At 31.3% G+C, this 20,442-nt stretch overlaps 2 protein-coding genes across 3 annotated transcripts; one reads left to right on the top strand and one right to left on the bottom strand.

Moving 5' to 3' along the window:
* Positions 1-884: 884 nt before the first annotated feature.
* Positions 885-8,888, top strand: LOC125871738 (transcription factor GTE1-like). Of its 2 annotated transcripts, XM_049552396.1 has the most exons (10): positions 885-985; positions 2,315-2,343; positions 4,014-4,130; positions 5,366-5,575; positions 6,259-6,336; positions 6,440-6,664; positions 6,870-6,968; positions 7,107-7,165; positions 8,281-8,431; positions 8,523-8,888. In XM_049552396.1, exons 3-10 carry the CDS (start codon positions 4,014-4,016, stop codon positions 8,712-8,714), a joined length of 1,131 nt encoding a protein of 376 aa, XP_049408353.1. In that variant the 5' UTR covers positions 885-985; positions 2,315-2,343; the 3' UTR covers positions 8,715-8,888. The 2 variants fall into 2 exon arrangements, with proteins under 2 accessions (XP_049408353.1, XP_049408352.1); XM_049552395.1 differs by lacking the exon at positions 885-985 and having other exon boundaries at positions 2,296-2,343.
* Positions 8,889-17,103: 8,215 nt separating this feature from the next.
* On the bottom strand, positions 17,104-18,272 carry LOC125870878 (uncharacterized). Its single transcript, XM_049551427.1, has one exon. It carries the CDS (start codon positions 17,775-17,777, stop codon positions 17,340-17,342), a length of 438 nt encoding a protein of 145 aa, XP_049407384.1. The 5' UTR covers positions 17,778-18,272; the 3' UTR covers positions 17,104-17,339.
* Between the last annotated feature and the right edge of the window lie 2,170 nt (positions 18,273-20,442).

Genomic DNA, 20,442 nt, shown 5'->3' with positions numbered 1-20,442 from the left:
CCAGCCTCATGCGGTCCGCCCCACTTTAGGAATCAAGAAGCCCATATATTTTCATGGGGGCCTCGTGACCCAACTCTATGCTTGGACAGGGCAGGCCAGAAATAAGCCCACCAAGCCCAACCTTCTGGTAAGGCCCAATATTCAACCACCTTAATGCCCCCACTTGGGTTACAAGCCCATGTCACTAAGCTCAGCATACAAGTATGTATTGTACATTATTATAAAGGAATCAAATTCATTGTCAAATATCGATGTGGGAGAAAAGTTTTTTATTCCATGCAACTAAGAATCTCTATTGTGTGGGATGGTAGTGAAAAACTTAGAAAAGATAAATAAATTTTTTTTCAATTTATCTCTATCTATCGTTGAATTTATTACTGGTCAATCTCTCACACTTTTTCATTAAGATATTTATGTATTTTTTCTTCACATATTCTACCCATTTGTAATTGGAAGTATTCAAAAACCTCACTTCATCACTCAATCCCTTGCTTCTTTCCTTCTCTTTTTTCTCTTGGTTTCTTTATGTCAATGTGATTTAATCTCTCGTCTCTAATCTTGTCTATCACATAGATTACTCATACCTTGTCTCAAATAGTTTCATTCCTAATCTTATTTCTTCTAGTACGTCTACACATTCGCATCAACATCCAACTTTTCACAACTCTCATATTTTGAATATAAGAGTTTTTAACTGGTCAATACTCTGTCCAATACAACATAATCGATTTTGATCTTCACTCTATAAATCTTGCATTTTGAGTTTTGATAATATTTTCTTATCAAATTTATTTTATAAATTAAATGATTTTTTTTATTTTAAAATTATTTTGATGGTAGTTTAAATCCTTTTACTATAAATCCTTGAAGAAAAAAGAAACATAGTCCAACACCCAAGGCATACTCAAAAATTAGCTGACAACAGTCCACTCCACCAGTCACCAATCTCCTTCTTCGCCGGCACAACCCGTTGCTTTTCTCCGATTTACTCCGGCGACCGGCGTACAAATATATAATAATAAAGATTTCATCTTTGTTTTAACAAAACCCTAGTCCTTTTTTCTTTCTTCAATAATTTATGTTAATGATTAAAGTAATTTTTTTTATGTACATAGTAGATATCAAACCTCCTTCGACTAGTTCGTATCTTCAGATTTTGAATCCTCTTAGTCAAAATCCTGGCTCTGCCACTTCTCATAAGTCATAAGGTAGGGATAAGGTCGTGTACACACCACTCTCACAAGACCCTACTTGTGAAATTACACCGAATATATTGTTGTTGTATTTCACTTTGTACATCAATGATATAAGTTGAGTTTAAATGAAAAAGTGAGTATTCATATAGCCGATCGGTTACGTATCAGTCGAACACCCTTCATCCAAAAGTTATACTATATATATAGTAAATCATACGAAATATATAGGTAAAAAATTATTGTTCATACATCCATGTTAAATCAATCCCAATTTGTTTAAGATTGAGAGTGTTGTTTATTAAAAAACTATGGAACTATTTTACTAAATCACATTAAAGGACCGAATTTTCCATATTTCGTGTTATGAATTATTTCGTGCTTCATTAAGTAGAAGAAGAAAAATTATATATTTGTTTTGTGACATCTATAACAAATAATATTAACTAGTATTTAACTTTTTTCAAATGACAATTCTTTTGTTGTAATTCAGGATTTACATTATTAGTGTTCTCAGTTCGATTAATAAGTATTTCATATATTTTTCACATTTTTTACTGAGGTATTTGTGCATTTCCTCGGTCTTCATATGCCTGAACGGTGACATTTGTAATTGAAGGCGTGTTTCAAATCTCACTTCATTGTTTAGTCCCTTGCTTTTTTCCTCCTCTTTTTCCTTTTCGATTATTTTTGTCAATATAATTTAATCTTTTTTTCCCTTCATTACTTGTTTTCTAGTACGTCCACACATCCATCTCAACATCCTACTTTTCACAACTCTCATCATCCGAACATAAAATAAGAGTTTTTAACTGGTCAATACTTTGTCCAATACAACATAATCGATTTCACAATCGCTCTATTAATCTTACATTTAAGTTTTGATAGTTATCAAATTTATTTATTTTATTAATGTGATTTTCTATTTTCAAAATTATTTTGATGGTAGTTTAAATCCTTTTACTATAAATCCTTGAAGAAAAAAAAAACATAGTCCAAAACCCAAGGCATACTCAAAAATTAGCTGACAACAGTCCAGTCCACTCCACCGGTCACCAATCTCCTTCATCGGCGGCACAACCTTTTGCTTTTCTCCGTACAACCTTTTGCTTTTCTCCGATCTACTCCGGCGACCGGCGAAGTTCGAGCTGTAAGTTCAATACATATATATAATAATAAAAATTTCATCTTTGTTTTAACAAAACCCTAGTCCTTTTTTCATTCTTCGATAATTTTTAATTGTAGAACTATCAAATTGTGAAAGTTTTTTTTTTTTTTTTTTGTAATGCTTTGGTGTGTGGTTGGGTGGGTAAAATCAGCTCTTAAAACTGTATAATTCAACAACAACAATATAACCAAGTGTAGTCCCACAAGCGGGTCTGGAGAGGGTAGGATGTATGGAGATGTATCGTCTACCTAGGTTAGAGACTATAGAGTTTGTTTCTGATAGATGATCGACTCGAAAGAAGACTGTCTAACTCAGTATTTCGAAAAAAACTGAAAAGCTCAAAAAAAGAGGCAATGTGCAGCACAACGAACTATTGTTTGAAGCAAAGTGCACAATTTGAAATGCAAAATTATCTTATACTTCGGATTGAGTACCTATTTAACATATTCACTGATCAATTGCAAAATTGATATCCAGTTGTTGATTGATTATCGATAAAAAAGTTAATTTGCTGCCATAATTTGGTAACATTGGTTATAATGAACTTCAATAGCTAGGGTCATCTTTTTATTTTCCAAGAATCTGCCCGTAAATTGAGATTTGAGAATAGGAACAAACAGACGAATACACGAGAAAAAGAATTGTTGACAGGAAGAGTATAAGAGAGAAGTGACGAGAAGTCAATATCGCAAGTATCAACTTGAACACAGAAATACAAAGAGTCATTTGGAATCTTTTGTATAGATAGACAAGATGTTCTTTTTTGCTGTCTTTTGGATGTAATTGCAGCAACTTCATAGTGCTGATTTTTAACTTCTATAATATTTACCATTTTAAAAAAAAAGAAGGAAAGAAGCAAATTAAGAGAACCCAAGAAACATGAGGTGAAGGAAATTCAATGCAACTCATAGAAGTGTAAGACAAGGAAGAGAACATTGAAACGTAGCTTAGGAGGACTAGTCTTAGTACAGATAGCATAAAGAAATGTATTTTTTTTAATGACAAGGGAAACCCGCAGCTGCTACCCTTTGGGTGCGCACAGGGTAAAACCCCCACTCCTATGCAATAACTCGCAAACCACATAGGAGAGGTAACCCACACTAGGCAAGCCCGGTGCGACGAGCTCGACCCAGAAGGCAAACCCCTTACTTTCACTGGCAAGGGGTTTCGAACTTGAGACCTCCACCATGGAAGTCCCAAGCCCAAACTACTAGGCCACCCCGAAGGGTGCATAAAGAAATGTATTTGATGGGAAGAGTATGCATTTCATTTACTTTCCGTTCGATATTGGCGGCAGAATCGTGCAGTGTACTACTCTCTTTTGAGGATAATAAATGGTCGCTTTTCTTACATTTTTATCATAGAGAAGATAAAAATAAAATTAGACCATTAAATGTGAATGTGTAAATTTCAAGTCAAGTAGGATCCTTATGAACATCCACTATTATGTGAATATTTTGCAAATTCGGTGAGGCTTTAGCTTATTTAATGTGCAGGTTCTGAAGTAGTGAAAATGTTATTGCGATTAAGGTTCATCTTGTTGACCTTATTAAATTGGTGTAGTTTCTCTAGATTTTGGGTTTAGGGTTTCTTTTTTGTGCTGAAACAAAGTCAATGAATTTCAGCTAAGATAAAGCTTATGTCTTAATCAGATGGAGAATCTAAACGGCTTAGTTCCTGACATCCCTATACAAGAGCAGAAAGACAATGCTGCTGCTTCTGAAAATTTCGGTCGAAGTGTTGATGAAATGGTTGGGAAGGTTGATCAGGTAACTTGGTGCTGAGGAAAATTGTATACTTGGTTGTTGTATGCTAGTTGACATCCAAATGGATAGTAAATCTGTCCAAACATTCTTTGAGATTGTCTTTTACTATTGTACTTTACATTGTTGTTTTTTCATATTATCATATAGTTTGTCCACATGATCTTAACACGCTATTTCTAGCTTATTTCTAGTGTGTTATCTGTGATAAATTATTAGTATATATTTAATAAAACAACTGTTATTTCTATGTTTTTTTTAAATTTTGTATATTGTTAGCCTGATCCATATAGCCGAACTTGTTGATGTACAAGTTGTTGTTTTAGATGATACACAATTAACAATTCAGAAAAATGATACACGATTCAATTTGTCCACTTGATAGAAGTGTTCATTCTGATCGACATTATGGTTGCCTGTAGTATGTACAATTTTTTATGTGCAAAAGCTGCATTCTAATAGGAGAAAGTGTAAGGCAAAGAGATTATCCATTGCATCTCTCAAGTTCCTTTTTACTTAAAGAAAATTGAGAAAAAAGAATATCAGAACATTCTTTTGATAGTATGCTCCACACGAGAAGATACACTTAGGTACTCACCAAGATTCTTTGGCAAGAGCGTGCAAAATGAAGATATAGGGGACCATAAGCGTAATCTCTTCAGTTTTTGAAACCTTGTCTTGGGAGTCATATATGGCGAAACAAATAGGGAAAGTATGGTCAATTGGAATGAAGCCAAACCATGTTAGATAGATAAATTAGTGCACAAGGCTTGGGCTCACGGAAGGGTAGGAATTTGTAAATTTGCTTGATCAGAGACACAATCTATTTACCATTGTATGAGCGTGACCCATAGGATTTTTGCTTTTATAGTTTACTTTTTCCTGTTTCTATATGTTTTTCTTTCAATCTTAGGCAGGAAAAGGTTGCTTGTTAAGCTAAATTTTCTTTCATAAGTGATCACCTCATAGCTTCACTCTTAATGCTCTTTGAAAAATCATTTCTGTTGGAAAGCTTTTGCTCGTAGTTCATAAAAAATATAGCAGATGTTATTTCTCTTGGTATTGTTACTCTCATCAGACTATTTCTGTTTTACCAGCACACAAACTGTATATTACCCAAAATTTGCAATATAAAAGATAGTATCTCTCAGCATCTATGCGCTGATAGCTCATGTATTTCTGTTTTCATGATTACAATTGCTCTTAAATATAATCTGGTCACAAGTTTGTTACATCAACAGCTTGAGCAGAGACTGAATGAGGTTGAGCATTTCTATTCCAATACTAGTAAAAAACAATCAAACACGCCAAGAGGTGGCTCTATTCTGAAAGACAAAGAGAAACAGATTTCTAGCTTTAGAAGGCGGCAGCAGGATGCATCACGTAGAGAAGCAGCTGGTTCCAGGAGAATGCAAGAACTTATGCGCCAATTTGGTACTATATTACGTCAGGTAATCTCATTGTTTTTTCCGTGCCTCGCCAACTTTTTGTCTGTCTAAAGCTAGTGTGCTACTAAAGCGTAACTTCTGTGATCCTTCAAACTTCTAACGATTGTTAGATGAAATCATTTTGTATCCCGAAGCAGTACTGTAAAGATCACGAGAAATTGAGAAAATACTACATAGTGGTACATGCTGAATTTGCAGAATGGAAAGTTTTCTGATATACATTGAAGCTCCTGATAAGTGTTGAAGAGATGTTAATACGGTTAAGCTAGTATTTTTTTTGTCATTGTGATTTCCTGTTACCTGTAAGAGTATACAAAGTTTTGAAATGCCTCATGTCAGTTGCTCACTTTTTGGTACCGATGATGTTTTTCTCTTTTTACTTTTTCTACGGAGGTACATATCATTGTACTTGTCCTGCTGTTGATTATGCATTCTCTTCCTGTCTCTCCTTTGCAAGTAAGCTTGCTGATTTACCAATTGAAAGATGTATTTCGTCTGATCTTAGCCTTCATCCTTCTCTGTCTTTGTAACTTTCTTTAGTTTATTTCTTCTTACCATAGGAAATAATGGTAAAAGAAAGAAGGGTAGGGCATCTGAGCATATTATGGTGATGCACCTTGTTTAAGATCGAATGTAGATTTGCTCCAGTTAATTTATTTATACTCATTACTTAGTCTAATTGTCAGATCACTCAGCACAAGTGGGCAGAACCTTTTATGGAACCCGTGGATGTCAAGGGTCTTGGATTGCATGATTACTATGAGGTAAAAGCTTTGAATTTTCTTGTCCGTGTACTTATTGTATCTATGATGTTCTTAGGAATCATATGCTCCTTTTATTTCTGCTAATACATCATGGGATTTCTAGGTTATTGAGAAGCCTATGGACTTCAGTACTATCAAAAACAAGATGGAAGCAAAGGATGGTTCTGGCTATAAGCATGTCCGAGAGATATGTGCAGACGTTAGGCTAATATTTAAGAATGCAATGAAATACAACGAGGAAAGGGATGACGTTCATGTAATGGCGAAAACCTTGTTGGGCAAATTCGAGGAGAAATGGTTGCAGCTTTTGCCCAAAGTTGATGAAGAGGTATGACTCATATCCATGTATTATCTATAGTATTTTTCTTCAGCATCTCATGTAAATTGCTAAGATAGTTGAATCATTTTCTTCTAGGCTATTGCTATATGCTAAATGAGATTTTTCATCAAGAATATGCTTGTATGAGTTAGGATATTAATCGGATTTTTAAGTAAATGATTGAGAGATTAATATATAGAACTACTGCTCGTAGGAAAAACGGCGAAAGGAAGAGGAAGCAGAAGCCCAACAAGATATGCAGCTCGCTCAAGAGGCTACTCATGCAAAAATGGCTAAAGATTTAACTATTGAGGTAGTTAAGGCTCAGATTCCTTTAGACACAAACATAAAAGTTTAGTCATATTGGCCTAACTGTTTATGGATCTTCCTCTTCACACATTAAATTTAACACCCTGTAGATAATAACTTATACTTATCTTTTTAAATCCAGCTGGATGAGGTGGACATGCAACTGGAAGAACTCAGGGAAATGGTGCTTCAGAAATGCAGGTTAGAACCTTAACAAACAACTCTCTTCAGTTAAGCTGTGCATTTATTAATTTTAAAGTAGCTGATTGCTTATAAATATACCTTGTACTCTAGTCCTTCCTTTCATCGAATGGGGTTACCAGATATTCTTTTGATAGAATCCAAAATATTACCTAAAATGATCGATGAATTTTCTCTGTTTTTATCTGAAAGATGATAGATGTTTCCATGGTACAACCCTTTTCCTTGTTGAACATTGGGGTGTTTTTAAGAAAATCCCTGTAACATATGGTGCTAGTAATTGGTGAAAACCCCATGAACATGATTTTTTGTTGGCAAAAATGGTCAGACACTGGAAATAAATATAACTAATGCCTATACGTTGGCCCAGTTATGAAGGAAGGTGGAAAAGAAATGAAGTTTAGGAGTCTTGTGCCTGGATAGGGAGGGGAGCAGTTGTAATGCCTGTTAATTGGTTATAAATTGTAATATATTAAGAACAAACAATTCTAATGGTAAAGGAAAAATCTATGCTATGACCTTTTTCCAATAGTAAGGAGATGGATAAGCATTGGCTGGGAAATCAAAGTCAATAGTGATTGCCTGCTCATGACACGGTTTCGACAATGAAGCTTCTTTTGTTTTGCCTCCTGGCTCTGGTTGGCTTGCTTATGTGGAGTGTAAAATAAGTATGTTGGACAAACCGGTCATTGTACAAGATGCAGATGCTATAATACTAGACACAGTAGAGAATTCGCACCATCTGTAATTACACCTGATGCGCAGGCTTAATGGAAGTTTTTATAAGACTTGTTATTACTTGTTAAAAATACTATCTAATAGCAAAAGTAGAAGTCATAATCAGCGAATTTAGAATGAAAGGTGAAACACTAACATAGCAGGCAAACAGGAAATGCTCCAAGTACAATTTGGGCCATAGATATGCTTATGCGATACATTAGTATGTCACACTCATGCTCCTGATTCAACAAGGAGGCAGGGAATGTGGCTAGCCTCTTAAACAACTCGCTTAGATGTGTGTTGCATATGTGATTTATTGATATATTCTGTTTTTATGTGATTCGAATTTAGGTTTACTGCAGTATTTGTCGCTAAGTTTCTAATACATATTTCAGAAAGATTTCAACGGAAGACAGGAAACAACTTGGGAATGCGCTCACAAAGCTGTCTCCTGAAGATCTTAATAAGGCACTATTGATTGTGGCACAGAATGATCCTGCTTTCCAACCAACAGCAACAGAAGTGGAACTTGATATGAATGCTCAGGTCATCGGTCGTGATCATTTCATATATGCAGCATTTCTAGTTCTTAATCTACTCTTGCTTTACATGACATGAAGTATTGACCTTTATGCAGAGTGAATCCACATTATGGAAGTTGAAATTCTTCGTACAGGACGTGCTACATGCACAGGGAAAGAGCCCCTCAAGCGTCAAAACAAACAACGTCAATACCAGTAATCTCCTTAACAACAACAACAAACGCAGAAGAGAAATTTACGATGTACTTGCCAAATCTTCCCAAAAAAGGGGTAAAAAGCCATCCTGATTTGTCATAACCAACTTCTTCTGATCACTTTTGGAGGTGTAAATGTTTTGAGTCGTTGGGGACACGATAATCGATCTATCGTCAACGTTGTTAATACCTCAGAAAGGACAGAGATAGCCATTGTAGTAAGTAGGTTTTGTATAGGAAATTCCTGATGGATATATCTTTACTTGGATGCCTTCAATTGCAGAAATACATAGCAGTATTGCATTAACAAGTTCTTGAATGCCTCGTTATAGTATAAAGTCTTATCGACTGTACCAATTTCTGGCCTGCTTGACGAATGTCAGTGATCGAGACAGGTGAAACCACTAGGCTATAACAGCTTGTTCTGTTAAGGGTGTATAAAATATATTATTTAATTATTTTGTGTATCATATTACTTGTATATACGATATTTTTTTTCTGACCACCTCGGAAAAAATAGTAAAACTAGAATATCATTTTGTTTTGAAGACTGAAAGCACACCATGATATTGAATAATAGGGGACCATGAAGATAACAAAGGGAATAATATTGATTTTTCACCAAAGTACATATTTTCAAAATCCTAGTACTAGAACTAGCAAAGAGCTCCACAAAATAATATGCAAAACTAGTAAATCAGAATTTTAGAATAAAAAAAAAATCATTTTGGGATCCATATTTTTTTTAGGAAAAGACACGAATAAGTCCTATATTTTTTTTATCACCGACTTTTAAGATAGTGATTGTTTTTCTTGATATGCTAATTCAACTGTTGTATAATTAAATACCAGAAAAAAAAATTTGACTAATGGGGGGTTGGGTAGGACGGAAAATAATTTTTTTATGAAAAATATTTTCAAGAAAATAAATAATATATACGTCAGCAAAAGATACTGATTATGGGAGGTGGTGGGTTAGGAATAGGAATAAAGATGAGGTGTGTTAAATTTTACGAGAATATAATCAATATGAACTGACATTTTGTAAAACTTATTTTTCTTACTGTCATTAGAGAAGTCATTTTCGTAATTTTAAAAATAAGCCACATCGAATGAGACAAAGAAAATAATATTCATTCGTCTCATTTATTTTATATGACTGTATTTAATTGAAAAAATAAGTTTTAAATTAAGACTTGACTTGTCACATATAAGCCAAAATTTAAGGATAAAATTATATTAAAATACTAATGTTAAAATTTTTCTAAGTTTGGCATTTTTTTGTCCTCAATTGCTTTCAATAAAAAGAATAAAGAAAAATAAAAAAAGGTTATGGTCACTATAAATTACGTAGGACTTAATATTCTCATATTTTGCCATCGAGTCTATCGATTTATTAGAATATTTTAATCGAATATATTATTATATATTTTCACTTGACACAGAAGAATAAATAAGCATTTCATTTTATCGCGATATTTTTTATATCAAAATCAAAATAATTTATCTCGACTATGCTATTGAAGACCCAAAAATAATTGGAATAATTTAGTTTTTGAAAACCCTTTTGGGTTTCATTAATTATCAGAATACTACGTCTTTTCAATCAAACGACTTTAATTTACTTATGAATTTTTTTAGAAAAAAACGTTTTGAAAACTTTTATTAATAATCAACGGGCCCTACCTTTTTATTGTATGGTCTAAATTATTGGATATGCATTAACACAAGTCACTTTCAAATATGTGAAGCATGGCTTACATATAATATTTATTATAAAAAATTATGTTCGAATTATTTTAGATAAAACTCCATAAATCATTTATAGTGTGTTTGGTGGCGACTTCAAAGCCAAAAGAGCGACTTTTTAAGGAGAGAATAGCAAAACGAATAATTCTTTTGAAAAAAAAATCGAAACACATAAATCGCTTGAATTTCAGAACATTATAAAAATATTTTTCCGAAATACCATTGTGTTTGCTAGTATATATTGCTATCGATCTTTAATTAAATATATTTTTTGGTGATGATTACATACATGACTTTCACTCTCCAATCAAATTTATATAAAACACATTTTCTAAAAAAAATAATTCATTATACTAAAAACACATAAAATGTGTGTATATAGATGCATTATAATATTTTAGCTAATATTTATGACTAGATATACTTAATTGCGAAACTTAATTACAATGAGATTATGGTAGCTTATGTTGCACTAATTTTGTTTTCTTGTTCCATTAGGTTTAGTTTATTTTCATTAAAATTAAAATGTTTGACTTTAAATATATATTTAAATATTAAAATATGCATTAAAATTTAAATAATTAAATCTAAAATCTAAATAATTAAGATTAAAATCTCTATTAAATACAAACAAATAAAGCCTTAAATATTAATATCAATATCTTATTGGTTACTACTTTTGCTCTTTACAATTCACATAATTGTCTTAATTTTTTTTATTGTGGAATGACCTGAGAGACCCTTGTACTTGATTTTTTTTGTAAGTTAGACCCTTGTACTTATGATTTTACCAAATATTCAAACACAATATTTTAAACTTTTTTCTCATCTGATATGTGTGCGTGTATATACTCATTTTACACATAAAATACCACGTCATTTTTTAATGACACGTCATTATTATTATTATTATTATTATTATTATTTTTCCAATGACATATAACAATTAAATTTTAAAAATAAATAATATTAGAAAATAAAAAGTTTTCTCTCTCTTTCCTCCCTTCCTACTTCATCTTCTTCATTCCCACCCACCCTCTACGCCTCACCCCAAAAATAAAAAAACCATCATTTTCATCTTTCTTCACAGTTCACGCTCATTTTCTCAATCATAAAATATGATAGATTGTAATTAGCTCTTGCACATGCTTTAGATTTTATTTATTTTAATTTGATAAAAAAATCAAGAAAACTTCAAGTTGGAAAAAATATATTTATGAGTAAATTCAATTAATAGATCTTAAATTTATGAAAATGATGAATGATATGTTTTCTTGCAAAAACTTTTTTTTAATTTTATATTTGATGATTATGGTGATGGAGTGTACGTCAAATTAAAGAAGAAGAATATAAAGGATCGAGTAGGGGTGGGGGTGGGGGGGGGGGGGTCTAGGGCTGAAGGAGGAGAGAAAAAGGGTATGGTTGGGGCTGAAGAAGAAGAGAGAAGGGGTGGGGATGGGGTGGGGTGGGCTGAAGTAGAAAGGTTTTGAGATTTTTTTTTCTTTTCTTAATTTATTGTTATTATTATTTTGTCTTATAATTTTGATAATTTTTAAATAAAAATATTGCATTCACTTGCTAAATGTGTGAGGTCACACATTTGTCCAACTCAGCCATTTTAATGCCACATAAGCTCGATCAATGGTCATAGAGGTTTAGAAAATAAAATTTTATTGAGTTTAAGGGTTCATTTGGCAAAGTGATGAGTAGAAGGGTTCAACTGACAAACGGAGTCAAGTACATGAGCCTCCTAGCTAGGTCATTCAGCCTTTTTATTTATTTATGTTGCATTTGTATATATTTTTTTAATGTTAGTTACTATTGTTTCTATTTTATCAACATTCCGTAAAGTTATATCATTGTCATATCACACCAAATTATCGGAGAAGTCATATGATTATTTTATGAGTATTTTCTTATTAGTTAAACTGAAAATCAAACCATTAAGGATCAAAATCGATAAATTGATAAACAGATAAAAATATTTTATTAATTTAGCGATTTAAGAATTAAAAACTGATAAACCGATATCGACCGTAGAAAATGTGACTTCCTCACTTTTGTTGGCGTTTATCGTTTCCTTCGCAATCAACATTTAAATCTTTTTTTTTTTTGGTAACAACTGAACGTTTAAATCTTATTATCAATTTTTAATACTCAAAATTTACATCAAACACTATTTGATGTATATATATGCTAACACAATTATTTAATGAAATATTTTCCACTAACTACCCAAATAATAAACATTGTTTTCTTAAAAAATGACTTTGATAGTAACAATTGACAAGCAATAACTTTGACGATAAGTTCTATCAAAATTCTAGTGATCAAAGTTATTTGATATTTTTACAAGTAAAAAAGTAATAAATATTCTGTAAAATTAGTTAAGATGTGTAAAAACTGATAAGAATATCACGTTTAACACAATAAATATTTGATATGGTCATATGGCCTTCCACCACCCGTGATCAATTAATACTTCATCTGTTTATTTTTAATTTTCATGTTATGCTATTCAAAAGTCAATTTGACTAATCTTTAAAGTTAAATTAGATTATATTAATTTAATATTTTAAACAAAAAATTTAGATATTCAAAAGCTATACGAAAAGTATTAAAAATTCCCAAAAAAAATTCATATCAATATGATGAAAAATACATCGTATAAAATATTAGTCAAAGTTATTATCATTTGACTCTAAAAAAGAAAACTATGATAATTAAAAGTGGACAGGGATAGTATTATCTACCATAAACGACATTATGATGACAATCTATAAATTAGCTAAGATAATTATAGTTAGGATAATTGCCTAACTTGCATATGTTCCAAAAAAATAAAATAAAATTTGGCGTTACGTTAGCTCACAATTTGTAAACGTAGGAAGTTAGATAGAGTAGGATGGACCACAATTTAATTTCCTTTTAATTAATTAAGTTTGAAATTGGAATTTAACTTGATTCTACCTAAATAAATAGGCTAAACATATCGATAGTCCTTTAAATTTATCAATATTTTTTTTAGATATTAAACTATGATTTATTCTAATCAATTAGCATCTGAACAAATAATAAAATGTTTTAATTAGATATTTTGGCTCCTATTTCAGAAAGAAAAAAATATGTGCACGTGTTCGTAGATGTTCATTATGTAATAAGTTAACCACTGAAAATATGTCACCTCCTTTACCTATACGCATTAGCCATAATAAGTTATAGAATCTCCTATTTGATCCATCTGAGGATGATACGTACTATTAAATATGTCACCTCCTTTAATTATTTAAATTTTAAGTATGACAATATGACATAATTTATAGGTATACGATAATGTCGTAGTAGTTTGATTTCGGTTTGATTTTTTTTAATAGTTAAAATTGAACCAACCCGCCTAAAATCAGTTTTTTTTAAAAAATACTAAATCAAACAATAGTCAGATTTTGTTTTTCTTCAGCTTGACTCAGCTTATCGATCGATTTGGTGATTTATCGATTTTCTTTATACTTCTTCAACGGTAGAAATAAAATCTTTCTATTATCTCACCCTCTTATATATTCTAATATTTTTCAAATTATATTGAGTATGTTTTATTACGAAACTATCAACAAAATTTGAATATTTTATAAGAGTGCAATTATGACTTGGCTGATCCAATTTTGAATTTGTAATAAGTGTATTTTGAATGCATGGAAGCTTGTGGGGTAATAATATAATAATTTCTACAAATATTTTTGTCAGTTTTTAAATCTCTACGTGCCAACATTTTTCTTAGCCTCCAACGTTATTTTCATGCCTAAATAATTATTCATATGTAGTTCTTGAAAATAGTGAAGTCATGGGTGTGTACGGAGAGTGTGGATTCGATCGAATTCAGTATTAAATATGTATGTATACTATTAATTTACCAAGTTACAATTAATTTTAGAATTCAATTATTTTTAAAAATTAAAATCTATAACTCATGAAGCTTCAAGTTATACTTTGTCTTTAAACATGATATCATAATTGGGAAACTAATTTCGTTCAAAGTATCAACATATTTTTTTTATATTTAAGATTCGAACTCGGGATTTTTGATTAAGAATACAAAAAAAAAATCTTATACATCCATACGACCAATCCTTGTATTTTATTTTAATTTATTGTCTTATAGGAAATATTGAAGCTTTGCTTATTGAGAGAAAAAAAAATATTTCTTTACTTTTTTTTTGTTTTGTTTTTGGTCAGAAATACGACCAAAATATAATATATTGCATACTGACTAAAACTTAAAATATCTACAAGAAAATTAATTTTACAAGTAAAAAGTTCTTCTCCTTCAAGAATTGATTAATTCTGGAAGATTAATTCAAGATGGTCAAACTTTAATCAAACCAACTATATTAAAAGCAACATAAACCAATTGGGACAAAAGAAACACGTAAAATGACGAATAATTTGGACAAAAAGACCGTTAAAGTATGTGGTGCAAATGGATGAAGTTGTTTCTTTCTTAATCAGAAATCTCGAGTTTGAATCATGAATATAAAAAAGTTCTTAGTAGGGAACATTTCCTCATGAATAGGGCCCTACACGGCACGAATATAAATATAATCAAACTGTATTGAGTATCGAACACCTAAAAGTTGGACCAAAAAGGATCGAGTTCTTTTTTTCTTCATATTTTTTCTTTTTTTCTCTTTTGATCAATAAGTTGTCATCTTCCTATCTAGCTTTATAGTTGGTTTGTCGTTCTCCATGGTTCTAATTGTAATAATCTTTCTGATGTAATGTATGCGATGTGCTTTTTTTTAGCTTTTTCATTAAAAAAAAAAGTCATTTTTTAAATTTAAAATAATTTAATTTTGATTTAACATTTCATCTGTAGTTTGATGATTTATATAGTCATACAAATATTTCAACTTATTGATCTCAAACAACAAGTTTCCAAAGTCATTATTTTTTTTCGTTTTCAATCCGGCACACCGCCACATAAATTGAGACAATTCAAGTATATATCACTATTTAGTACTCCCTCTGTTCTAATATATTCATGTGTTATAATTTGAATCTGTAGGTGATTTAAAAAGGAAATAAATAAAAACATACAAAACTTATGGTCCAATACTTGTATAGCCAAAAACTTTTGAAATGCATATGTAAACATATCTTAACATTTGTACGGTTATAAAAACTACTCATCAAATGTAAATTTGGAAATAAATGTAAATAAACTTAAATTGTTTCAAATTTAAAAGTATCTCATTCTTCTTCACACGAAATTAAATGAAAAGTGTGTCACATACGTAGGCTGAAACAAAAAGAATAAATATCTATGTAGATAGTAATGACCAACAATGTGGCCACATAATCAACTGAATGAAGAATAATTAATTAAATACTCTTTATCGAAAAATTATATATTCTTAAATAACAATAATAAAATTTCTAGCTTAGCTATTGGTGAGATGACTACTTTTTACTTTTAGGTACAAGAAATTGATTAATAATCATAACTTTAAACTGTGTCCAATTATACTCATTTCCCCATGAACTAATCAACGGATATATCGATCATCAACATACAGAATATTTAAACATAGAATTTCACATTCTACCAATCATCTTACATAATATAACTAAAACATGAGCAGTTCTCATTTATGATCATAATAATAACTTTGAGACTTTTAGTTAATGAAATAGAGTTATTGGTACGGTGTCTGGTCAATTTGAGCGCATTTTAATTATCATAAAACATAGATAGTCTATTTGTTAGTATATCTTTGGGTTATTTCACTCGCACAAGTAATGTCCAGCCCTCTTTTGCTATTGTTATTGGTCCTTGACTCTGTCGGCTCGGTATTTTGCAAGGACCTACTCTTACCCAATAGTGTTTAAAACCCAATACACATAATTGAAATAGGATGGATTGACTTGAATCCTACTTCTCTTTAGTAGCTCGAGTTACACATTTAAGAGAAGATGAGTAGTGACTTGATTTATGTTTCCATTCTTTGGGATCTTTGGGACTGACCGTCTCTATCTTTTCACAATTGAGAAGGGGAAAGGAGTCTAAATCAATGAAGATCGGGAGATAATAAACCATTATTAATAGATATTGCATATGACATATCAATTCGATTTAAGCTCTGACTCTAACAGAAGTTGCTTACTTTCCCGGTACCAAAGCAAAGCACATATTTTATTTTTTTTTCATAGTAACTAGCACGAATATTAAATATCTTAAATCTCTATATACTAAATTGAGATATAAAAATAAATCATGTAATATCTCATCTCACCCCCCACACCCCACCTAAACACATACACACACTCCAGTCACTAGCTAGCTAACCCTGTCTTCAGCATTCTCTCTTTGCAGTTACGATAAAAGACTTCGGACATGGCCAGCTCCTGTCAGTGTATGCAAGGTTTAGAAACAAATTCACAGTCATATAATTGACCGACGATTACTAGCAATTCTAACTTCATATAAACGGATTACAACCTGCAATCCATACTAAGGACGGATTTTCGGGATTAGCTCACCCTCACGGGACACCATCCACACACCCACCCACCCAAGACACATTTACACGTCCATGCAAACGGTTTGCATGCACATATGCGATGATCGATGCATGAATATAGTGGTCTGTACACACATCCCAAAATCATGAAAATATCATGACAAATTAATAACAACCTAATATCTATATATCACAAATAAAATATACAGTAAAACTCATTAATTAAAGAAATAAACAATATAATAGTATATATGAAAGCTGGCCGTCTATAGCCAGCACATAACATTCATGAGTCATCTAATAACAGCAACACAAAATTCATCAATAACCAAAATCATCAACATAAACAAAAAAGTACTTAATAATCAAAACAACAATAACAATAATAAAACCATATGTTTTTTTTTTTTGCTGCATTTCGTCTCATCTCACGCCTCCGCCTTTTTTTAAAATGTCACATCTGAATCCACTGTGCCAGCTGCGTCGGATTGACAATACCAGGAATGTGGGTCCCATCACTCCTCAACAAGGTCGCTATCTCAACATAATTCTGATTCGGCTTCGGGTCCGACTCTTCCGGGCTGGACTTTCTCTTCTTCGGGTCAGCTAAAGCATTAACCGGAGCAGCAGCTCTAGGTCGAGCCGGGTCAAATTTCTGACCCAATAAAGTTCCTTTAGTTAAGTACTCATAAGCCATATACCCGGCTAAAACTGAATTAGGCATTTGACCCTTCTTCTTCGGGTCGGGTTTAGCGAACGACGTCGTAAGATTAGCATTACTAACGGGCGTTAGTGGATTTGACGGTCTTGGAGACGAATAAAACGTGTCTCGGTCTTTTCGCTTCCGTGATGACTCGTCAAGAGTTAAGATTCGCCGTGAGTGATAATTCATCCTAGCCGTCCAATCTTAATCTACAGCATGCCACGTCACCACACTTTTAAATAAATAAAAAAAGCGATAAAAAAGGAAAAAAAGGTGAAGTTACGGTTAAGGAATTATGGGGTTTGGAAAGATACAATTAAAGCAAAAGGTTAGAAAAGTAAATTCACTCCAACAGGTACATTTCTCGTTGAGAAGAAATAAAATAAAAAAGTAAGTAAATAAAAATATATATATATATTTTTTTCAATTTAAAATACAGTAAAAAAGAAAAATTGAAGAGAAATTACTGGAGAAGAAGAAAAGAAAGAAAGGGCAGTGAGTTTGACGGTAAGTCGACGAAAGATCTAGACAAAGATCGCCGGATTCCGGCAAGAAACGGTAGATTCCGGTGTACGGACGGTGGTTTTAGCGGTGGCTCCGCCGCGGTAGAGGAGGAATTACGACCGGAGAGAAATAGAGATATAGAGAGAGAGAGAAGAGAGAGAGTTTGGGGGAATGAAAGATTTATATAGAGGAAAAAAAACTGAAAAGGGCAACAAGTGTGTATATATATACCTAATTAATGAATTTACCCTTGGTTTGTTAATTAATATCTAAAATGCCATTGGGTTTAATGGATTGGAATGGATAATGAAGTTTGTTTGAAATGACATTAAAGTCCTGGCGTTTTTGCCGCTAGAAGGGTGTTTTGGGAATTGAAAGATGATGGATATTTTTGGAATTATGAATTAATTAAGGGGTATGGTATTTTTGTAATATAATGTTGAATTGAGGGTAATGATATTGGGTGTAATAGAATTTAGAGCCAGCGGTGCTAGCTCCGTGTCTTTAGCATTGCTCCTGGAGGTCCCCATTTTAGTACCTCTTTGTATTTTTGTAAAACTAATGGGGGTAAAATTAAAATAAATGAAACTTTGGGAACTTTTGTTGTATTATTGAAAGAAAAAAACTACTACTTTATTAGAGGTCAAGTCAATTAATATATGAGGAAGATCTTAATACATAAATTATTAAATACTTATAAATACAAAAAATAATCTGATTACAAAAGTGAAGTTTGGAGAAGATAGGTATCGTTTGATCATATAGTTATTCAATCGAAATTTACGTGAGATCTTGAAATAATTTATTATTATTGATGTAAATATTAATCGCGTATAATTTTTGTATAATCACTTTACAATATGGTGGTAATTGGAAGATAAATGAATTATAAAATATGTCTAAGAAAAGGGAGAAATGGGTGGAAGAGAAAGATCTAAGAAATTATGAATTTGTTATTTTATGATGATTGTAATAAGTGACCAAACGATTACAATAATCTTTTGTCAAATAATTGTTGTCTTGGTGTGATAGATTTAATAAGTACGAGGAAATAATTTTCTATAATTTGAATAAACTAAAAATAAAAAAAAGTTACAAAAAAATTCTACACTTTATTTATCAATTTCATATATTATATTCTATAAATCTCAAGGGAAAAGAGTCATAATTAAAACAACCTTTATAATGCATCATGACCTAATCTCCTATAAGTATAAAGGTTAAATCTCAATTAAATTACTTACTTCTTTTATTTTTAAATAAAAAAAATTGATCTTCTATATTTATTTCATTATTTGTCTTGATTTTTTTTTTTTTGGTGGGGGTGGAGTGGAGTCCTCGGAATAGACAAATTTCTCATATGTAAGCACTTTGCTTTTCAGATGATTAAACTTTGGTAAGGGGGGGTGGGGTGGGGGGGGTAGAGTTTTCAAAATTATTAAACTGATAAAAAAGAAAATGAATTGTTATTTTACTTTAAAAAATCTTTAATTATTTAAATAAATAAAAGAATAAAGTATTTATTCGCTATGCTATTCAGGATTTAGAGAATATGAAGCAATCCTTTTATTAGTCAAAAATAGTCAATTTAAAATGTTTTAAGTTACTTCTTTGGTGTGGTAAAATAACCTAAACAAAAAAAAGAATAAAAATAAACAAACCATCAATAAAAAAAAAAAACAATTAAAAAAAAGTTAGTAAGAGACTTTGGGTTCCATAAGAAAATAATAATCTACTAAAGTTAGTGGGTAATATTTCACGTGATGTAAAAAAAAAGCATGTGACCCAAATTAAAAAACTATTCCCTCTATTTAAAAGAGTAAATTCAATTAATAATTTAAGATAAATATCTAATTTAAGTCAGAACGATTTAATTATGTTGAATCTGTATTTTCAATTCAATCTAATCCATTTATATAGCAAAAAATTGATCTAATAATAATACAATTTAAATTGTGTCATCTTGACTTGAATTGTTTCTTTTCCTGTCATGTTTACCTCACTAAATATAATTTTAAATTTTGTTTTAAAAACTTTGTCATTACTAAGAAGCATGAACTTTAGCACAACAATGAAGTGACAACATTTTTCATGTGATTGATTTCTAGTTCTTATCATAATTCTTTGAAAGATATGGATTTTTTTATTTATTTACTTTCCTTTTCTATTTTTCATTTCCTTTAATTTTCCAAGTTTTCAATTAAAATTAAATCTTCCCTAAAAAGACAAAAATAAATAGGGATAACATGCCAATCACATGAGATGAGGTCCTAAAATGTTGGTTTCTTGAAGGTGGGGCCATTTGATTGGAACATTTTCATAACAAACATTTATAAAAATGAGGATTCTT

This window comes from Solanum stenotomum, chromosome 7, assembly GCF_019186545.1.
Source record: "Solanum stenotomum isolate F172 chromosome 7, ASM1918654v1, whole genome shotgun sequence".
Taxonomy (NCBI): domain Eukaryota; kingdom Viridiplantae; phylum Streptophyta; class Magnoliopsida; order Solanales; family Solanaceae; genus Solanum; species Solanum stenotomum.
This window is presented reverse-complemented; position numbering and strand designations above follow the sequence as displayed.